The following is a 22,659-nucleotide window of genomic DNA, read 5'->3' as shown; positions in this document are numbered from 1 at the left end:
TTTTCTTTTTTTAATTATAGTTTTAGACTCAGACAAATTAAAGTACAATAAAAAGATCGTAATGAGATTAAATTCGCAATAAAATTTTGAAAATCGCAATAAAAAATCACCAAAGGGCAATAATTAAGTTTCACTAGCATTGTACCCGCGCGATGCGGCGACGGTTTGGTGGTGAAGACAATTGGCGGTGGTGACGGTGGCCGTGGTGGTGTTGTTCATGGAGGGTGCAACTGTGTAAATAATTTGTGTAAATGTAATTGATGTAAAGTGATAATAGATATAATTTAAAAGATTAAAGATTAATGATGTAAATTAATTTATAAAAGGTAAAATGATAATTTTTCATTTAACATCTTTATGAGAGATGAATTAAATAGAGTTGAATTAAATCATATTAAGATTTTCAAAATCGAAACGATAAAGCATAGAATGTAGAAAGTCTTCGTCCACTATAAAGTGAAAATGGACATTACATGGACCAAGTCCAAGAGCATCATTAATGAATTTCCAATAATTGATCAAGCCACATCAACGTTTTACTTAGACAACTTGTTAGAAAAATAGGGTATGTAGTTGCTCTTATTATACGACTTGTTAGAGCCGCCGGTCGTCGTGGCCGATATGGTTCAGCGTCACTGATTGTAGGTTCAATGTCTAGCACAACGTTATATTTTTGGTGTTTATAATTTTTTTTTTTTTACCATTAAAATGTGAAAAAAGAAATTTTTAAAAAAGTTTGACACGACCTAATGTAAAATTAATTAAATCTAATATAGATTCGTGATATAAATCTTGATGACTTGATAACAAGAACACAAAGGAACGAAATAATCATCTGTTATTATTAATTAATAAAGAAGGTTTAAGATACAAAAATAATTTTGGTGAACAAACCCAAGAATCAAAAACGATTACATTGAAAATAATATTTAAGAGATAACGGTCAGAATCTGCAGGGAATGTTATTAACCCTAGGTGAAGATAGCTGTGTATATATAGAGCAGCTAGTTGCACAAGTAGTCCCTTAAAGTCTTGATATTCCACTTCCAGTCCTTCAATCTTCTTACTTCTTTCTTTGTACAACTTCAGTCCTTTATTTTTAGAAAAGTAGCATCCATGATCCTAACAAGCATCCATGGTCCTAACTGTTTCCTGCATATCAACATTTTAAGTTAGAAAGCATACTTAAGTTGCATAATCAAAACCCTCCTACAACTTAAGTGTGGAAGACATCGAAGAGACCTAACTTTTCACAAAACAGATTGTGTTGTGACACAGGAAGACTCTTTGTAAAATGGCAGCCACGTTTTGTTCAAAGTTAATTTTCAGTGTTTCAATCATTTCATAGCCAATCTTTTCCTTAACAAAATGGAGATCAATTTCAAAGTGTTTGGTCTTCTCATGGAAGACAGTATTGGTACAGCCTTACTATCACAAAAGATTTGAATTGGTACATTTCTTTTAATCTCAAATTCCTCAAGAATTTTAAGTACCCAAATGATTTCATTAGTAACAGAAGCTAAGGCTCTGTAATCAACTTCAGCTGAAGACCTAGAAATTGTGGCTTGTTTTTTGCTTTTCCAAGAGATAAGAGAACCTCCAAGAAAGAGATTGAACCCAATGGTGCTCTTTCTGGTGGTAATTTTCTTGGCCCAATCAGAGTCTACAAAGACAGAAAGGGTAAGTGGTATCCTCTTTGAAGAGAATACCTTTACCTGGAGATCCTTTAAGGTATCTAAGCACCCTCATAGCAAGTCTTAAAGAAGAATCAAAAGGGTTATGCATGAATTGACTAAGAATGTGTACAACATATGCAATGTCAAGCCTAGTAAAGGTTAAATAAATTAACTTCCCAACAAGTTTTTGATACCCACAAATGTTCTCTAAAGGTTTATCATTGTGAACAGAAATCCTAAGGAACAAGATTAAGTTCCATGGGAGTTGGTGCAGGCTTACAGCCAAGAAATTCAATATTCATTAATAAGATCCAAAGCATATTTTCTTTGAGACATGCAAATACCAGTATCAACATCTATAATTTCAATCTCAAGAAAGTATCTTAACTTTCCTAAGTCTTTTATAGAGAATTTTGAGTTCAGAAAGGACTTATAGTGGTTGATTTCCTCCGAGCAGTTTCTTGTTTTTTACAATGTTATCAACATAAACCAATAAAGTAACAAAAATATTTCCAACAGATTTAGTATAAAGAGAATAGTCACTTTTGCTTTGTAGAAAGCCAAGTTTGTTGAATACTTAGACTTCCCTTATCCTTATGTTTTGGCTACTTTATTTATGATTTAAGATACTTGTAATAATGAATTAATGACATTTATGTTGGTGTTATGACTTGGATTTCATTTATATTATTTTGATGATGCACTTTAGTAACACCATTTTATGAAAGGTATCATCCGGTTACAAATGAGACAACTTTTAAAGTGATTTTTCCCTCTACGTTTTAAAGGCCGTTTGACAAATTTTTGAAAATCAAGGCTTTTAAATGACGGATGTTACAGTTGTTATATGTCCAGCTGTATTGAACATGACTATAGTTGTCAAACTGGTATTAGTCAGTGTAACATCTCAAAATTTTAAAGTAAATAAAATAAACCTTTATTGTAGTTTTAGCATTAAAATAATTTTTTAATATTTTATATTTGTAAAAGGGATTTATTTAATTACATCTTTAGCGAATAACGATTATATTACCCATTTAAAATAACATTTCACTTCACCAACCTTGTTCTTCTTTTTCTTTCAAATCATTTTCTTCTAAATTCTCTCTTTTAACAATCGATGTGATTCTTCCACACCTAACACATTATAAATCAAACAAACTTAATCAAACCACCATCCCCTTCCCACCAACCAGACACCTACTACTACATTGGAGGAAGAAAATCTATGCTGCCATATCATTCAACAGCAGCCATGTTATTTTCCATATCTATTTATCGCATTCCATTAAAAAGGGGATTAATTCGAAAGTGAAAATAGCAGCAGCAGTCGCAAGTGGAGGTGAGGGTGCGGCAGCCGCAGCTTTGTTCGACTTTGAACAACAACAACCGATGAGACCTCACCATCGTCACCGCCCAAATCCCCTTGCTATCACCCATCACCACCCCCACCACCTTGATATGATGGGGTCCTATTTCCGATCTATGATTTACATACACATATAAGTATATATTCACCCATGAATTCTTTCTAATAGATTTAAATCTTCTTTGTTTTTAAATGTTAAAAAAAGAAAACTGCTACCGCTTCTTATTGGTGAATGAAATGTTGGAAGTCCATGGCTGAGATATGGAAGAGGCAGAGGCTATGGTTTCATTGGCTGAGATTTGTATAATGGCTAGGCTTTGTGCAACAGATGAAAAAGAAATTTCAATCTCTTACACTTGTTATGTAAAATTGATGTTCTATTTTTGATCCTTATTCTTTAATCTTTATGTTCTTTTAGATTTTATACGAATATGAGATTTACGAACAATTTTGGGATTTTATATATAAATTTATTATTGAAAAATGTTTTTAACTTGGATTTATATATAAAGAGGTGTTATATTTACACACACAAAACCACTCATCCAAAACTAGAGGGTGGTTTTGGTCCCCATAATATATGCTTATGTCAAGATATATGAAATTATTGAATAGACCTTACAATAATAAAAATTTACGAGTTCGATACCTTAAAAATGATTTGCCTTAAATACAATTAGAATAATACTCATATGTTGCTCGGGTTACACTAAATAAAACATATTTATAACTTAGACAACATATCTCATAAAGCTTTTATCAATAAAACAAAATCATAATTTACAACACTACATATAGTTAAACAACAATAAATATTATCATGATTTTATTTTGTTTAGATGGTAACACAAGAAAGCATCATTTTAGTCTATCACATTTGGTCACCACCCATTCTAACCTGTTTTAAACCTCGTGGAGAGAGTTATATGCCCGTTGAGACCCGTTTCAAGATGCAAAGGCGTTCATGGCAACCCAAAAGCTTTTTAATATTGCCCAAAATCACCTTTTTTTTTTTTTTTTTTTTTTTTTTTTTTTTTTTATCTTTCCGAGTCATTATTGCCGGCTATAGTTCCGCCATGCTTTATCCACTTTCAAAAACCTCATACACATCTGCGGTTAAGCCATTGAGAGTCTGGCCACCTCGGCCAAATTATCGATCAGATACAAGACGAGATGTTTCAAATCAGATACATCAGGAAGAGATTTCCAATCAGCTTCAAAGCACGATTGCAACATTCTGATCAGATTCGAACAATATATAGGAAACGTTGATCTTTGGATCAACAATACAAAAAACTATACAAAATCAACAATACAACAATCAACCATATTAAATCATATTAAATCAATGAATCAACCACTAATATATGAACGATATAAATGAGTATATAGAAGATATAGAGGGACGAAATATGTGTTGTATATCTTGTGTATGTTGCTACAGCCTTTCGTTATATTCAATTCAATGATAACTATATATAATACATCATGGATGTAACCGGAAGAGTGTTTTACGACATTAAAAAAGTGATTTACAGGATTGACGAAAAAATTGGGGTAGACTCATTCTACACATAAACAAATAACCACGTTTTCATCATCAGTATTAACTAACCTCCATTTATAATGGAGGTACCTATACTGTTGCGATTAGTAGTTAGGTTGATTGGATGGATAAGATTTCATAAACAACCAAAAAAAAAAAAAAAACTTAAGTTGATTATATAAGATTTTACAAAATGAGACCTATACGTTGGACTAAGATTACCATGTCGATTTTCAGTAACTTAAGTTTTCGTTTTAATAAATTTCATATTTTCAAATTCAAAATTTGAACCTTCTTGGTATACATTTAAAAAGAAATAGAATTAGGTTTTATTTATTATTTAGGTCACATGTTTATTAACTTTTTCTTTACCAGGATTTTTTTTTGTCCATTGCTAAATATATATTTCTTGATAGCTAGATAAAATTGTTTTTAACTAAATGTTAAAATCTAAATATCTATATTATATTATAAAACAAGAACCTTTTAGATTTTCAATATTGAAGTTAAATTTTTAATATTTATTTTAAGTATTTTCTTAAAATAACTCTCTCATCTATTCTATATTTATCTAAAATAATTATAATACCCTTTCCTTCTTCTCAAATCTCAACCAATCATTTTTTTCCTCTTCCTCATAAATAATTTTATTCTTCTAGTTTATTCAAAATCTTTTATCTCAAAAACCGTACAACGATAAATTACAAAAATTATATGTGTATTCTTAAAATTTCATGCTCTTTCATTAGAGATGTCATTCGATATACTTTTGACGAATTTTTAAATCCGACGGTGGAACCCGCACAGCTAAGGCATTTGACAATCATACCCTAGCTATAACCTATCATCTCCTATTAACTATCATACTCTATGACCTATCACCCCACCATCTCACTGTCGTAACGCGGGTGTACTTTGTCACGTGCATAAGAAAGTTTTAAAGATGGGAGTTTTAAAATTAGATTGATTTTTTTTTAAAAATTAAGTTAGAAAGATATGTTGAATTTTGTAAAAAAAAAAAAAAGGGAGTAATCAATTCAAACTTTTAAAAATTAGAGGATAATGTTAGCTGTTAGTAAAATTTCTTACGAATATATAAATGAAAAAAGATAAATGTGTTGTTTATAAGCACATGCATGGCTAATTAAAACCAACTAACTTTGCATATATTTTCCAAACAAAAAGGAGCAGTTTAAACGGTAGAGATTTAATATAGCTTAGACCTTACGATTAAAATTCTGTTTTAAAAAAAAAAAGAAAATCACTCACCGACAACAATATAGATATATAATATAGACATAGACATAGATATAGATATAGATATAGATAGATATATAATAGGAGTATATAATAAGAAAAAATAAAAAGAAAAAGAAAAGGAAAACATAGAAGAGAAAAGCTCACCCATTCCCGTAAACACTTTTTAGTATGGTTCACTTTGACCTCAACTTCATTTCACTCGTTTTACAATTGACCTGTTCTTTCTATCTATACTCTCATGCACGTAAATGTTTTTTCTCCATTTTTCATGTTTACATCATTTTATTGCATGCAAATTGTTTTTTATCCTTGCTAATTAGATCTTGTCGATTACCTTTGTCGTTCTTTTCTAAATGGTGATGAAGTTGACGGTCTATATGTCAGGAAATGCAGAAAACAAGTAGCTCCATTATTCGTAAAAAGTGAATGTAAATATTACTGTATTTCATTTCTATTACTGTAGAATTCGAAGTTATTGAATACTAAAACATTTTTCTTTTGAAGGGATATACTGTATTAATTGATTTAATTAAATAAAAGCCACTATTTGATTTTTGGTTAATTATTGTCCTTATATCTTAAAATTTGTTTCAATTTACTCATTTAGGGTGATATGATGCCATGTCATTTCACTAATTAAAATGAAAATAAACAAATTTGTACAGAAATTTAGGCCCTCGAAAAGTTATGCCGTGATAAACCGGCCGAAGTCATTAGTCAATACGGAAGATTGGAGGCAATTTTCATTAGTATTTCACATACATTTATTTCATCAAAAGTCAGAAGTCATACTTTGATTCAAAATACATTTATATATTCAATATATCAATCAAATTCAAAATTCTAACACATTATTTAGCCGTGTAGATATTTGAATAAGAAAGACGTGGAGTTAACAAGCACACCTCTTCTACACAATTCAACTTAAAAAATTCTAAAAATTCATCCGGCCCCTTATTTTTGGATAAGTTAGACATGTAAATATTTTTCACCTCAAAATATTTAACGGTAGGAATAGGATAAGTAATTTAAGCTAAAAAAAGTATATATGAATATTGTTGCACTTGAGAGAAAAAAAGAATATGTCTTTCTTGACCATAGTTTTCTCAAATTCTACTAGGGGAGGAGTCATGCATATAGATGTCCAACTCTTAGTAGTAGTATGCTGTCAAGTTCGAAATACTAGGTTGGCTCTCAATAAAGGAAAAGAACCATCTATATATAGAATCTATTTATCGATCATATAATTTTTGTAAATCAATTATATTTCACTTTTTGCCATGTGATCAGCATACTTTTATCATATATTTTTTTCTCATTATTGAAACTTCATAATTATTTGGTCAATTTCATCACCATCTATCCATCACTATTAAATAATGCGTCTCATGGTTCCGGAAAATTTGGGCAGCACCCCGATTCTTAATTTGACTAAAAGTTTCTGAATATCTATTGTCCAATCTTTACTCAATCAACACGTCTAACCATGTATAAATATAAGCATCCATGCATTCATATTTCCATCAACTTATTAACAATAATTCATTATAGATATTTTCCAAGTGTTTCATTCATCTAGCTAGAAATAATTACACACTACTAGAGTACCTTGCTGCTAGCAATGGCGGATTTCCAAACCTACTTCACCATCTTTATGTTATGGCTGATACCCACCATTTTAATCAAATTCTTCTTAAAATCTAAGAAAGCTCATCTCATCCCCCCAACCCCCTTTGCCATTCCCATCATCGGCCATCTCCACCTTATTTTTCCAATCCCTCATCAAGCCATGCACAAGCTTTCCCTCCGATATGGCCCTATTTATCGACTCTTTCTTGGCTCACACACGTCTTTCGTTGTGAGTACACCAGAAGCCACAAAAGAATTCTTCAAGTTCAATGAGAATGCCTATTTGGATCGACCAATTAACTCGGCAACATATCATATGACATATGAAAATAAAGATTTCGTGTTTGCCCAGTATGGAGCGCATTGGAAGTTCATGAAAAAGATAATCATGACAGAGCTCTTAAATGGAGGAAAGGTAGACTTGCACCGTCAAGTAAGGAAAAACGAAGTTACTCGTTTTATGAAACAAATTTCTCAAATGGCAAAAGACAAGAAGGCATTGGAGATGGATTTGGAGTTGGCCAAGGTCATTAACAATGTGATTATAGAAACTATTTTGGGCACAAAGTTCTCGGATGAGGCCGAGGCTAGGAAAATGAAGGATCTGGTTGACGATATAGCTTCGTTAGAAGGTAGCTTCAACGTATCGGACTACATATGGTTCCTTAAAAATGTTGACTTGCAAGGGTTTGGGAAAAGATTTAAGGCTGTTCATGAACGATTTGATATATTCGTAGAGAAGATCATTAAAGAGCATGAAAAGGCTAGAAAGCTAGAAAACTTAACACCAGAAAGGAAGGACTTGCTCCACATATTACTCGATACCGCAGAAGATAAAAGCCAAAAGATTCAATTGACAAGAGAGAACATCAAAGCCTTCATTTTCGTAACATTCTAACCCTTAACATCGATTTTCTTGAGATATTAGTATTATTACTATTATAATTATTTACGGAGGAGTATTTTTATTATTTTCTATACATGTCATTGGTATCTTGTGGAAATACTAACTAAATTATCTAACTTGTACGTCTTTACCAGAATATGTTTGTCGCAACAGACACTACATCACTTACCATGGAATGGGCACTTTCCGAACTTATCAATCATCCAAACGTCCTGAAAAAAGCAACAGAAGAGATGGATAGAGTTGTTGGCAAAGACAGACTTCTCCAAGAATCTGACATACCAAACCTTCCGTACCTCCAAGCAATCGTGAGTGAATCTTGGCGTCTTCATCCAGGCGCCGCATTGATTCCAAGATTAGCAACAGAAGATAGAACCGTGGCGGGTTATCATATTCCAGCAAACTCTACTGTTTTTTTTAGCCCTTGGGCCCTCGGTAGAGATCCAGGGGCTTGGGAAAACCCTCTTGAGTTTAGGCCCGAGAGATTTGAGCACATGAAGATGGAACCAAGAGGACAAGATTATAGCATGCTCACATTCGGGGCTGGGAAAAGGATGTGTCCGGGGTATTCACTAGCATACCAGTTGCTACATATAACCCTGGGTTCCATGATTCAATGTTTCGAGTGGAAGGCCGGGAAAGATGGGAATATGACTAGCGTTGATATGGAAGAGGGTGTCGGAGTCACACTTCCTAGAGCAAACCGTTTGGTTTGCTTGCCTGTGGCTCGACTCAATCCTCTACCATTTTAAGTATTCTCCAAATCAAACAAATCGATCTACAGGGACTCAAGCGGGACACTTTGAATCCCCAATGACTCGCAACAACGGTTTAAATTAATTAATTAATAATACTTGTTTACGCGCAAGATAGTGTTTTTATGAAGTCATAGGATACGAGACTCTTGTATTCTCTGTCTCACTAGCTAGTTTTATCATTGTTGGAATTATCATTATATTTCTTTCAATTCGGAATGTCAATAAGTTTAATTAACATTGTGCTGTACGTTAATTGATAATGTAGAACTCTACTCATTTCTTATTCTGTCTATATATATGATCGATCGAGTTTACCAAAGTTGGTGTGTTTTTAGAATGATATTTAGTTAACTTTCATATTACGAGTATTTGTTAAAAGGAATTCGTGAAACTTATATATTTGACGGCGGCTCTCTTTATTGATCTTAAATTGATCGGTGTAATTAAATAACGAGATTATGTATGTATAAAGTAAATAAGACGTATTTTATTTGTTATATAAAATTGTTTGTTTTTAATTGTGTAACACAGTTCATGATTGTTTTAGTTAAAATATATATTATATGTATTACGTGCATGAATTTCTGATGCGATCTATCCAGTCACAAAAATATTGGACAGTTACTCGTATATTGTAAAAGGTCAATTCATATAAATACTACTACAAAAGTGAATGTGCCATATTTTCAAATGTGTAGAAATTATTTAATTGGGTTAACTTTACGTCATCGATCACGTCGAAATTCTTAAACAATCTACCTGACGTACGTACTGCCTTAGTGTTCAAGCAAAGACATTCCCATGCGCATGGACTTCAAGTTTCACAATTTTACTTAATTTTGCAATAACTATTTAGGAATGTAATGAACTATAAATGAATGTATATGTTGTGTAATGAACTACTTAGATTTTTATTGCATTTAATTAATTTTCAAATGCAGGTTATTGGATGTATTCGACCAATCAAAAACTTACAAGAGACAACTTATATAATACCCGGGTATATTCAATAACTAAGATTTAAAAGTTCATTACATAAAATAAATATTCAAAAAGTTCATTATATAACATAAACATTCGTGCATACTTTATTACATTCTCAAATACTTATCCTTTTTATTTTTTTTTAAAACTATTCTAGTACCGTATAGAAATGTTTAATCCGGTATAATAAAAACGAGACCAATTTTGTTAACAAAGACCAAAACAATGATTTTTAATTAGTTTATTAAGGTGCAATAATCTAGGGACAGAAACACAAATCTATTTTAAGCAACACCAATATGACAAATCAAACGAAACACAAATGACAAATCCATTTGGTATCCGTTATTGTAGTTTCTTAATTTAACTACAAATGGACAGACAGCTAGCCAAAACACTTTTTGTCTTTGCTTTTGAATATTTTTGTCTTTGATCAGAAAACTACGGAGTATATTATTACCACGAAATTTAACTTGGGGCGTAAACCAATTAAGTCCTTTCCGTTAATAATACAAAATCTACAACTTTGGCATAATAGAAGCAAAGTATATATAACCCCCGTTGACCACTTACTCATAAATTAATGGTTGGGATTGCCACCTTCATTTTGGTCCTTCATAACAAACTCGAACATTTTAACGAATATGTATTTTAAGTAAAATAAAACAAGTATTATATTAAAATAAATAAAATAATAGGTTTTTTTTCAGTGATAATCACTGTGCACATGAAAATCATCGTACATAAATTGTTTCATAAATCTTCGTGCATCAATTTAATCATGATCTAAGAGTCAAGATCATGTTTTATTTGTTTTATTTTAATATTTGTTTTATAATATCATATATTTATAGGAAAAACTGTATTGCTTTATCTTTTTAGTTATGGTGTGAATGTGTGATGATAGATTTTGAAGAACCCTTTGACGGTCAAACTTTGACCCCAAGCAGGATCGGACGGAATGCGCTGACAACGGGCCACCTATATCATATTTTGTACAGTATATTCATACTATATGATTTAATTCCATGTTACTAAACTAAACTATGTTACACATTCCTAATATGATTTATGTTAGAAAAGAACTTTTTGGCCCAAACGGACAAAAGTAACGCACAAATATAGTAGTTTTGATAATACTTTTCAGGAGGTGGTAATATTGCCACCGAGTTAGGTATGGGCGTGCGCAGATGTAACGGCGCTCAGTGTCAGCTCAATTTGCTACTTCCAATCGCGAATCCGATTGAGAATATGAGTGAGAGGGGTCACAATTTCTTTTAACCAAGCAACACCAAATCGGCAAAGCCGTTCCTTAATTAGTTTTTTGATGGTCATAGCTACACTAAAAATATGTGCCCGGCCAATTAATTTATTAGACATACAAATAACACACTAATATAGTTAAATTAGCTGATTCATCCTTACGTTGATTGTATTATACTCCGTATATGTAAAAAAATTCACATACTTGCGGCTTGAGGAGATAAACTTTATATTAAAAGGTAGACTTGCCAAATTACATAAAGTTTTCCTACTTTATTACCTTTTTCAATAAGATTTTGATGTCACTTAGAGTCGGCAATTTCCGACACGGACCTGTTAGCACGACACGACCTGGTTTTTTTGTGTCTCGTGTTTGGCCTTAACGTGTTTCGTGTCTTAACAGGTCTGGACCTGTTAAAACACGATAAGACACGATAAGATAAGTAGTATAATATACGGACATGTTAAGACACGTTAAAGACCCGTTAAAGACACGTTAAGGACACGATAAGACACGATAAGACACGTTAAGACACGTTAAAACACAATAAGATACGTTATGAGGTCTCTTAACAGGTCCAATATTTTGTAACTTTTAACAAGTCCCTTAACAGGTCTCTTAACAGGTCCCTTATCGTGTAACCTGTTAAAAATCGTGTCGTGTTCGTGTTTGGAAAAACTGACACGATTAGCTATCATGTCGTGTTCGTGTTTAACCCTATCGTGTTTGTGTCTTATCGTATCGTATCGGACACGATATGCCAGCTCTAATGTCACTTAGGATAACATGATACAGACAATATACATTAAGTCATAGTTCATTACATTACATAGATTTTCGGTATATTTCATCTCATTTTTTTCTTCTCTAGCGAATTTCCAACCAAATTCCGACGAATCCATTTTTCCCGATGTAACTGATAAATATTCGATGAGATTTAATAAAATTTTCTACCGGTTATAATTTTGAAATGAGTTCAATGAGCTAATTAATTAGTGGTGCAAAGTTTTGACTAGAAATTACTCGTATATATATGGTCGAATCAGTTGATTAGTATTCCATGTTAAGTTTTTGATACAAAGTCAGAAGTCATACATTGACTTTATTCATAACATCAATCAAAGTCATACTGGGACACCTTATCTACAACATTAACATTGAAATTCTAAAGACATGTAAATATTTAATGATGTAAATAATTTTTTTCTTCATGATTGACTGTATAATTAATTTTTTGGGTATTCTCAGCATAATTTTATCTTCTTTTTCTCTTTGCAATGTCATAATTTTTTGGTCAATATTATCACCATGACCAAGTATTCAACTCATAGTTACGGTATTAAAAAACAACAGAGTTTATTATGATCGACCATGTTTGAAATATTCAAAATTATAGAATATATATTTTTGCAGCACCCCCATCGAATATATATAATTATTATTACTCGTAATTAGTTTGACTAAAAGTTTCTGAATATTCAAAACCAATATCATTTTCAATTCCTTGATTGTCCAATGTTTACTCGATCAACACTTCTCACCTCGTATAAATATAAGCATCCATGCATTCATATTTCCATCAACTTATCAACAATAATTCATTATAGATATTTTCCAAGTGTTTCATTCATCTAGCTAGAAATAATTACACACTACTAGAGTACCTTGCAGCTAGCAATGGCGGATTTCCAAACCTACTTCACCATCTTTATGTTATGGCTGATACCCACCATTTTAATCAAATTCTTCTTAAAATCTAAGAAAGCTCATCTCATCCCCCCAACCCCCTTTGCCATTCCCATCATTGGCCATCTCCACCTCATTTTTCCAATCCCTCATCAAGCCATGCACAAGCTTTCCCTCCGATATGGCCCTATTTATCGCCTCTTTCTTGGCTCACACACGTCTTTCGTTGTGAGTACACCAGAAGCCACAAAAGAATTCTTCAAGTTCAATGAGAATGCCTATTTGGATCGACCAATTAACTCGGCAACATATCATATGACATATGAAAATAAAGATTTCGTGTTTGCCCAATATGGAGCGCATTGGAAGTTCATGAAAAAGATAATCATGACAGAGCTCTTAAATGGAGGAAAGGTAGACTTGCACTGTCAAGTAAGGAAAAACGAAGTTACTCGTTTTATGAAACAAATTTCTCAAATGGCAAAAGACAAGAAGGCATTGGAGATGGATTTGGAGTTGGCCAAGGTCATTAACAATGTGATTATAGAAACTATTTTGGGCACAAAGTTCTCGGATGAGGCCGAGGCTAGGAAAATGAAGGATCTGGTTGATGATATAGCTTCGTTAGAAGGTAGCTTCAACGTATCCGACTACATATGGTTCCTCAAAAATGTTGACTTGCAAGGGTTCGGGAAAAGATTTAAGGCTGTTCATGAACGATTCGATATATTCGTAGAGAAGATCATTAAAGAGCATGAAAAGGCTAGAAAGCTAGAAAACTTAACACCAGAAAGGAAGGACTTGCTCCACATATTACTCGATACCGCAGAAGATAAAAGCCAAAAGATTCAGTTGACAAGAGAGAATATCAAAGCCTTCATTTTCGTAACATTCTAACCCTTAACATCAATTTTCTTGAGATATTAGTATTATTACTATTATAATTATTTACGAGTATTATTATTATTTTCTATACATGTCATTGGTATCTTGTGGAAATACTAATTAAATTATCTAACTTGTACGTCTTTACCAGAATATGTTTGTCGCAACAGACACTACATCACTTACCATGGAATGGGCACTTTCCGAACTTATCAATCATCCAAACGTCCTGAAAAAAGCAACGGAAGAGATGGATAGAGTTGTTGGCAAAGACAGACTTCTCCAAGAATCTGACATACCAAACCTTCCGTACCTCCAAGCAATCGTGAGTGAATCTTGGCGTCTTCATCCAGGCGCCGCATTGATTCCAAGACTAGCAACAGAAGATAGAACCGTGGCGGGTTATCATATTCCAGCAAACTCTACTGTTTTTTTCAGCCCTTGGGCCCTCGGTAGAGATCCAGGGGCTTGGGAAAACCCTCTTGAGTTTAGGCCCGAGAGATTTGAGCACATGAAGATGGAACCAAGAGGACAAGATTATAGCATGCTCACATTCGGGGCTGGGAAAAGGATGTGTCCGGGGTATTCACTAGCATACCAGTTGCTACATATAACCCTGGGTTCCATGATTCAATGTTTTGAGTGGAAGGCCGGGAAAGATGGGAATATGACTAGCGTTGATATGGAAGAGGGTGTCGGAGTCACACTTCCTAGAGCAAACCGTTTGGTTTGCTTGCCTGTGGCTCGACTCAATCCTCTACCTTTTTAACCGGTCTTCAAACCGAACAAATCCACGTGGACTCTTGTATTAATAAGCAGTGATCAATAATTGTTTACGTATATATGGTACTATTATGTTTGATAGTTAGTATGATGAAGTCATAAGATACGAGACTCTTGTATTCTTTGTCTTACTATTTCTTATATTGTTAGATTTATAAGTTCAATTAACATTGTGCCATACGTTTGTAATCTGTATACATTACTTCTTAATCTTTCTTTAATTTATGATCGAGTTTAAAGTTGGTGTATTAATTTTAGAATGATAGTTAACTAACTTTCGTATCATTTATTAAAAGGAATTCATGAAAAGATGAAACTTATATACATATGATGGCTCGATCGCTGTACATAATTACGAGATTATATAATGTATGTACAAAAGTAAAGACTTTTTTTAATTTATTAATTACTGATCTGTTTGTTGTTAATTGTGCCTTATTGTTGTTTTAGTTGGATTATTGTGTGGTACGTACGTGTGAATGCATGAATTTCCGATGCGATCGAGTCACAAAAATTATGGTCAAAAGGATATGCATGGCTAGCTAATTAACTTATTAGTTTTAATAAAATTTTGTATTTGAATTAAAGCGATACAACTGTTTCTGTTACGTGTGGTATATCGATCATTGATGTTTCAATAATTTAGAAACATCAGTGAACGTGTGCCTCAAGTATTTGAAGTGAATGCAGTTGACTTTGTAATGCATATATGCCTTCAACTAGCCTATTAATTGGTAGTATGCAAAAGTTTACTATATATATACACATTAATTAATAAGGTCAATATTGGATAGTTATGTTGTAAAGGGTCAATGATCTGATCTTATAAATACTATACTACCACAAATGTGAACGTACGTGCCTCGAGTATTTAATTTGTATTTCACATGTACTTACGTGTCTCTATCACAGAAATTATTTGGGTTTACATCATCGGTACGTAGAAATTCTTTAAACTATATATCTACCTTACGTAATGTCTGAATGTTCAAGCAGAGATATTCCATGAAGCATGGACTTCAAGTTTAACATTTTTACTTTTCATGAAACTCATTTTTGTATCGTATAGAAATGATTAATCTGGTAATACTAAAAAAGAGACCAATTTAAACGAACGTGGAATAATCAGGGCATCCCCATCTCCAACGGCCTCCTTATACATTATTTGAGCCCTCTCATATTTCATTTTTTTTATTATTCTTTTTTGTTCTTTTATTATTTAGGATGACAATGTTGTTGTCATTTTTTATTTGATTGAAGGAAGTGGAGTTTTGGAAGAAAGAACAAAGGGTGTTTTGAGGGAAGTCTGTTACAAATTGAAGAGAAAGGGAAGGAAATTGAAGAGAAACAAGAGGATAAAGAAGAAGGGGTTAGACTAATTAATCACAATGGGATGTATTTGGGGATCCATGATGTTTATGGGAAGAGAGTTGTTGTGGATAATGATATAGTTGGAGGGTGTTCATTTTTATAGGCAAGAATTATGATGGATGGAAATAAATGATATTTGTGTGTATTTATAATTATAGATTGTATATGAGTTTAGTTAAAATAAACTATTATTAAAGTAAAATAAATAAAAATTTATTTAATCTTCACTGATTTTGCATTAATTTTATCATGATTTAAGGGTCAAGATTTTGTTTTATTTATTTTACTTTGATGCTTGTTTTACAATAACCAACCTGTATATATGTGTGTATATATATATATATATATATATATATATATCGACAATCAAATAAGAACATGGTGAAAACACTTACAAATTACATTTTGATGCATTAAAAGACCATAAAACTAACATAGTGTATAACTAATTATCATTGTTTAGAGTTTAACAACACATTAGCCTGTCAAAATCAAGAAAATCATGTTTTTGTTTTGTGCATCCATCTTGGATGCATATTTTTCAAAATGATGCATCTAACAATACGTGATTTTTTCGATTTTGACGGATCAATGTGTCGTTAAACACTTAAATAATGATAATTAATTATGCGTTATGTTAGTTTTATGGACTTTCAATGCATCAAAATGATGTTTTTAAGTTTTCTCACCGTTCTTATTTTAAAAGTGTTATAACCGGAGTATTACCTTATATATAGGTATATATATATATATATATAGGGGGATGGGAATATAAGGCTGTCGGGTATCTAAGCTTAGGTGTAGAACACTAACATATTGTTTTTTTAATTCATAAAAATCATGGGGGCCCATGCATTTATTCATTAAAGAAGAAATAATAAAATATTAGTATGTGAGGGGTTTCACACTTAAGCTTAGATGCCGGACAGCTTTATATTCCCTTTTCCCTATATATATATATATATATATATATACATATATATATATATTGATTTGGTATATGTGGAAAAGATGAATATGTTATCGGTGTAAGTAAAAATTGTTGGTGGAGAAAGTATATGGAAAACTGATATGATTAATTGGGTTGTTTATGAAATGACAACTCGGAGACTCGGAGAGTGATCAGATGATGTTTTTTTACTGGCTAAAAACTGTCGTGTGGTGTCTAATGGTATAACACAGGTATTTTGCCTATAATGGTAACTTTTAAAAATATGGTCCATATTTTGAAATGCCTCTCTAAACTTGGACACCCACGTAATTTTCAAAAAAAGATTAACCCAACAGTCCAACACTAATAGACAAACGACGTAAATGGGCATGCAAGATGGATGGAAATCATGGAATTGTGGTAACTTTTAAAAACATGGTCCTTTTTTTGAAATGCCTCTCTGAACTTGGACACCCATGTAATGGTAACTTTTAAAAACATGGTCCATATTTTGAAATGCCTCTCTGAACTTGGACACCCACGTAATTTTCAAAAAAGATTAACCCAACAGTCCAACGTACACTAATAGACAAAAGACGTAAATGGGCTTGCAAGATGGATGGAATTGTGGTAAATTTAACTCTAGACTTTGGAGGCCGGCCCATTTGTGTCAAAAGGGCGATTCGAACTCTAATACATATATTATCATTTTTATTTCAGTTTCTAAGCTTGTATAACACCATCATATTTATATTATTTTAATTCGGTGATGGAAATGTAATACTCGTAAAGTCGTAATAATAATACTACAGGGATATCCGCGCAATGCGGCGGTGATGATGGTAGTGACGAAGGTGTGGTGACGGAGGCAGTGGTGACAACGATGTGCGGCGGTGGTGGTGGCGTGATGGTGAATGTAAATTAATTAATGTAAGAGGGGTTAATATGGTTTTTTAAAGGCTGAATTATTTATGTTGTAATTTATTTCATTAAAAGTATTATAGGTAAATAGGTGAAGATGTTTAAATTAGTGAATAAAGAAAAGTGTAATATGGTCATTTTAAAATATTAATTACTTAAAGAAGGAAGGGGTAGTTTGCTTTATAAATTAGTATATATAGATATAGAAGTATAAATATAGATATAGATAAAAGCATGGATGCTTATGTTTATACATAGTTAAAAGTGACAATCTGTTGAGGGTTGTGATCATTTGAAAACAAACATTTTTGTGAAAACTACTTGCCGAAATACATTGTGAACTGAATTTAAAACAATGTGTTTTTATTTTTTTTTTAGAAAACACATTGTGTTAAGTTCATATCACGATGTGTTTGAATAGTTTTCTGATTTTCACGCGCTATCAAAAACACATTGTGTTTTAAAAAACACAATTAATACACATTATGTTAGATTCAGATCACAGTGTGTTTTGACTAGTTTTTTAGTTTTCATAAAAATTTTAGTTTTCGAATGAATATTTCACGATGAAAGTAAATATTAGACAATTAATGAATTAAAAGATGATATTGGTTTTGAATATTTCAGAAACTTTCAGTAGTCAAATTAGTAAAGGGTGCTGCCTGAATTTTCCATAATGACTATTGATAATTTGATATATCAAACTTCTACTTTTGATAACCATACGTAACTCTACATTTTGCATCCTTAGTCATGGAGATGAAATCGACCAAATAAATCTACGTGGCTATATTTGTGTGAGTATTGAATTTGATTAATTGATATTTTATAATTATAAATGTATATAGGTATATATGAGTGTTGATGAAATAATTGTGCAATTTTGATTTTATGATACAATAGTTTGGTCCTGGTGCATACATGAAGCTAGCCAGCTGCTAGGTGCAAATTATTTTTTTAACATTTACTATCATCTTGTTAATTGCTGCATACATTTGCTTTTGTGTGCTTGATTTTATTCTTGCAATTAACAATTAATGTATTGATATATTAGAGCCATATATATCTCTTGTCAAGTTGTCATGATTAGCTAGTATTTGAGTAGTATAAGACATGAGGTACCGTCGTTTCAGAATAACTTCTTATTACCGGAGGTAATTAAACTCTAATAATCCTCTTTAAACAATTAATTAATATATGTATAGAAGACTCGGCTCTCGAATCTACCGTGGGTCAATCAAATGGGAGTAGTTTAGGGTTGAATTTAAGGCCAAATTTCTTGAAGATTATTGTCACTAGATGGTTTAAGAAAAAACGCTTAATTAGACAGTAATCATATTTCTTTGAAAGAAGTGGATGGTTAAAGACTTCAAGCATATCGGCCGGCCATGATAACTTCTGTGATAAATACGTGTGTACTACGTTCACATTTGTGGTAGTAAATAAGATTGAACCATTTACATTAAATATACCGTCCAATATTGACCTGGTTAATAATTTTACATTTCCACAAAGAGCATCACAAAGTCAACTGCATTGACTTAGAATTCCTGAGACATGTTCACATTTGTAGATAACTAGAATATGGACTATGGACTCGTTGAGAATAATTTTGGTCTAGTTTGTGGCCTACTAGTAGTGGAAGGCGTTCTGGTGGGACCCTCACGGACATACAGTCAGTTTGAGAATAACCATTCTTCATTCATGTGTGCACTAGAAAACATTCTCTTTGGGTTAATTAATGATAGTTTGCTAATAACATTCTCTTTGGGTTAATTAATGATAGTGTGCACTAGAAAACATTCTCAAGGACAATGTGCAACTAACTGTCGGGGATTTAAAGTGTTTGGAATGATATTAGAAAAAAGTGGCAGTAGAGTCCAGTTAATTACTGTCATTCTCAAAACGTTAAACACATGCAGTAACTTTAATTGGTTGAACTCCTAATTAGGAATATATAATTATAAACCCCACAATATATATTGTTAATTAACTTATTGATATTACATATTGAAGTACAAATATGTATTGTATTTATAAAATTCCTTCAATAATAGAACTAGTGAGATACAGAGTACGAGAGCCGCGTAAGTTATGACTTCATACAAACACTATATAATGCCATATACGTATACTAAACAAGTATTGATCGATCAATACTTATTATTTATTCAAATTGTTCTCGATCTGAGTCGAGGTGGATTAAAAGAGCTAGTCCGGGTGATCAGTCTAGGTGGATTGGATCGGAGACTAGTTAAAATGGTAGAGGATTAAGCCGAGCCACAGGTATGCAAACCAAAGGGGTTGCCATAGGAAGTGTGATTCCGACACCCTCTTCCAAGTTCACCCTAGTAAGTTTCCCATCTTTCCCGGCCTTCCAGTCAAAACATTGAATCATGGAACCGAGGAGTAAATGTAGCAACTGGAATGCTAGTGAATACCCCGGACACATTCTTTTCCCCGCCCCAAATGTCAGCAGGCTATAATCTTGTCCTCTTGGTTCCATCTTGAAGTGCATGAATCTCTCGGGCTTGAATTCAAGAGGGTTTTCCCAAGCCCCCGGGTCTCTGCCTAGAGACCAAGAGTTGAAAAAAACCGTAGAGTTGGCTGGAATATGGTAACCCGCCACTATTCTATCTTCTGTAGCTAGTCTTGGAATTAATGCGGCGCCTGGATGAAGACGCCAAGATTCACTTACAATTGCCTGGAGGTACGGAAGGTTTGGTAAGTCTGATTCTTGGATAAGTCTGTTTTTGCCAACAACTCTATCGATTTCTTCTCTTGCTTTTTCCATTATGTTTGGATGATTGATAAGTTCTGAAAGTGCCCAATTCGTGGTAAGTGATGTAGTGTCTGTTGCGACAAACATATTCTGATCATAAACACGTACACGATAGATAATTTAGTTAGTATTTACACATATATATATACCAATAACATATATATAGCTAGATAATAATAGTAATAACACATGCAAGGATATATATAGATGTTAAGGGGTAGAATGTTACGAAAACGAAGGCTTTGATGTTCACTCTTGTCAATTGTATTTTCTGGCTTTTATCTTCGGCTGTATCTAGTAATATGTGGAGCAAGTCCTTCTTTTCTGATGTTAAGCTGTCCAGCTTTCTAGCGTCTTCATGCTCTTTAAGGATCTTCTCTACGAATATATCAAATCTTCGATGAACATCCCTAACTTTTTTCCCAAACCCTTGCAAGTCCACGTTTTTAAGGAACCATATGTAGTCCGAGATGTTGAAGCTACCTTCTAACCCAGCTATATCGTCAACCAAATCCTTCATTTCCCTAGCCTCGGCCTCCTCCGTGAATCGTTTACCCAAAATGGTCTCTATTACCACATTGTAAATAACCCTGGTCAGCTCCAAATCCATCTCCATCGCCTTCCTGTCTTTGGCCATTTGAGAAACACGTTTCATAAAACGAGTAACTTCGTTTTTCCTCACTTGGCGGCGCAAGTCTACCTTTCCTCCATTTAAGAGCTCCGTCATGATTATCTTCTTCATGAACTTCCAATGAGGTCCATATTGGGCAAACACAAAATCTTTATTTCCATATGTCATATGATATGTTGCCGAGTTAATTGGTCTATCCAAATAGGCATTTTCGTGGAACTTAAAGAATTCTTTTGTCAGTTCGGGTGTGCTCACGACGAAAGACGTATGAGAGCCAAGAAAGAGGCGATAAATAGGGCCGTATCGGAGGGAAAGCTTGTGCATGGCTTGATGAGGGATTGGAAAAATGAGGTGGAGATGGCCAATGATGGGAAGGGCAAAGGGGGTTGGGGGGATGAGATGAGCTTTCTTAGATTTGTCGAAGAATTTGATTAAAATGGTGGGTATCAGCCATAACATAAAGATGGTGAAGTAGGTTTGGAAATCAGCCATTGCTAGCTGCAAGGTACTCTAGTAGTGTAATTTAGATGAAACACTTAGAATACTATGAGTCTTTGGTGATGATGGAAATATGAAAGCATGGATGCTTATATTTATACATACAAGAGGTTAAAACTTAAAAGTACTACTGTTGATCGAGTACATACTGGACAGTTAACATTCCAGAAACTTTAACTAGTCAAATTAAGAAGTGCCCAAATTTTCCGTAACTATGAGCTGCATTATATGGCGACGCATGCTGATGAATTAATTGACCATAAAATTTATGAAATTGCAATGAGAAAAAAGAGGATTAAAATATGCTGATCACAAAGCGAAGGTGTAGCTATTTATATTTATCATTATCTATTTATACTATCTTAAAAAAAAAATAAAAAAAATAGCCCTCATAAATATTTAAAATATCCTTAATGATTAAATTATACTATCAGTTTTTTATATTTTAAAATATCCGTATTAACATTTTACATGTCAGTTATCTATATCACTCGACGCCGCCTACACCGCCAATAATTATCCCCTCCACAACACCGCTCATTGCACGGGAACCGCACTAGTATATATAAAGTATATAGCGTTTGATCGAAGAATCGTACAGACGACCTTCGATCCGGAACATGGAAAGGTTTTGGATGATTTATTGGCGATTCCCTTCCAGTCAAAGTGCTATGGAGCTGCTTTACGCCATTGTATCGGAGGTGTTTGTGTTGGCGGTGGACAATTCTCCATAGAAGAGAGGCCGGCCACCTTAAGTGTTTTGGGGTGAAGAGAACAT

At 33.1% G+C, this 22,659-nt stretch overlaps 3 protein-coding genes across 3 annotated transcripts; 2 read left to right on the top strand and 1 right to left on the bottom strand.

The window, feature by feature from the left end:
• Window positions 1-7,360: 7,360 nt before the first annotated feature.
• LOC122607921 (cytochrome P450 93A3-like) lies at window positions 7,361-9,428 on the top strand. The gene is made up of 2 exons (XM_043780996.1): window positions 7,361-8,366; window positions 8,522-9,428. The coding sequence occupies exons 1-2, from the start codon at window positions 7,473-7,475 to the stop codon at window positions 9,137-9,139; spliced, it is 1,512 nt and encodes a 503-aa protein (XP_043636931.1). The 5' UTR covers window positions 7,361-7,472; the 3' UTR covers window positions 9,140-9,428.
• A 3,605-nt stretch (window positions 9,429-13,033) lies between these two features.
• On the top strand, window positions 13,034-14,846 carry LOC122608403 (cytochrome P450 93A3-like). Its single transcript, XM_043781505.1, has 2 exons — window positions 13,034-13,964; window positions 14,116-14,846. The coding sequence occupies exons 1-2, from the start codon at window positions 13,071-13,073 to the stop codon at window positions 14,731-14,733; spliced, it is 1,512 nt and encodes a 503-aa protein (XP_043637440.1). The 5' UTR covers window positions 13,034-13,070; the 3' UTR covers window positions 14,734-14,846.
• Window positions 14,847-19,928: 5,082 nt separating this feature from the next.
• On the bottom strand, window positions 19,929-21,965 carry LOC122608283 (cytochrome P450 93A3-like). Its single transcript, XM_043781372.1, has 2 exons — window positions 20,982-21,965; window positions 19,929-20,842 (listed from the first exon to the last, which is right to left on the bottom strand). Exons 1-2 carry the CDS (start codon window positions 21,873-21,875, stop codon window positions 20,225-20,227), a joined length of 1,512 nt encoding a protein of 503 aa, XP_043637307.1. The 5' UTR covers window positions 21,876-21,965; the 3' UTR covers window positions 19,929-20,224.
• Window positions 21,966-22,659: the final 694 nt, after the last annotated feature.

Source organism: Erigeron canadensis, chromosome 7 (assembly GCF_010389155.1).
Source record: "Erigeron canadensis isolate Cc75 chromosome 7, C_canadensis_v1, whole genome shotgun sequence".
Lineage (NCBI taxonomy): Eukaryota > Viridiplantae > Streptophyta > Magnoliopsida > Asterales > Asteraceae > Erigeron > Erigeron canadensis.
Note: the sequence above shows the minus strand (reverse complement) of the source record. Positions and strands in the feature narration are given on the sequence as shown.

What these genes read in the sequence shown, in the direction of transcription:
- LOC122608403 (XM_043781505.1), top strand. Translation starts at nt 13,071, where the DNA reads ATGGCGGATTTCCAAACCTACTTCACCATCTTTATGTTATGGCTGATA. An exon ending in ATATCAAAGCCTTCATTTTC is followed by an intron (nt 13,965 to 14,115) that starts GTAACATTCTAA and finishes CGTCTTTACCAG; the next exon opens with AATATGTTTGTCGCAACAGA.
- LOC122608283 (XM_043781372.1), bottom strand. Translation starts at nt 21,875, where the DNA reads ATGGCTGATTTCCAAACCTACTTCACCATCTTTATGTTATGGCTGATA. An exon ending in ACATCAAAGCCTTCGTTTTC is followed by an intron (nt 20,843 to 20,981) that starts GTAACATTCTAC and finishes GTTTATGATCAG; the next exon opens with AATATGTTTGTCGCAACAGA.
- LOC122607921 (XM_043780996.1), top strand. Translation starts at nt 7,473, where the DNA reads ATGGCGGATTTCCAAACCTACTTCACCATCTTTATGTTATGGCTGATA. An exon ending in ACATCAAAGCCTTCATTTTC is followed by an intron (nt 8,367 to 8,521) that starts GTAACATTCTAA and finishes CGTCTTTACCAG; the next exon opens with AATATGTTTGTCGCAACAGA.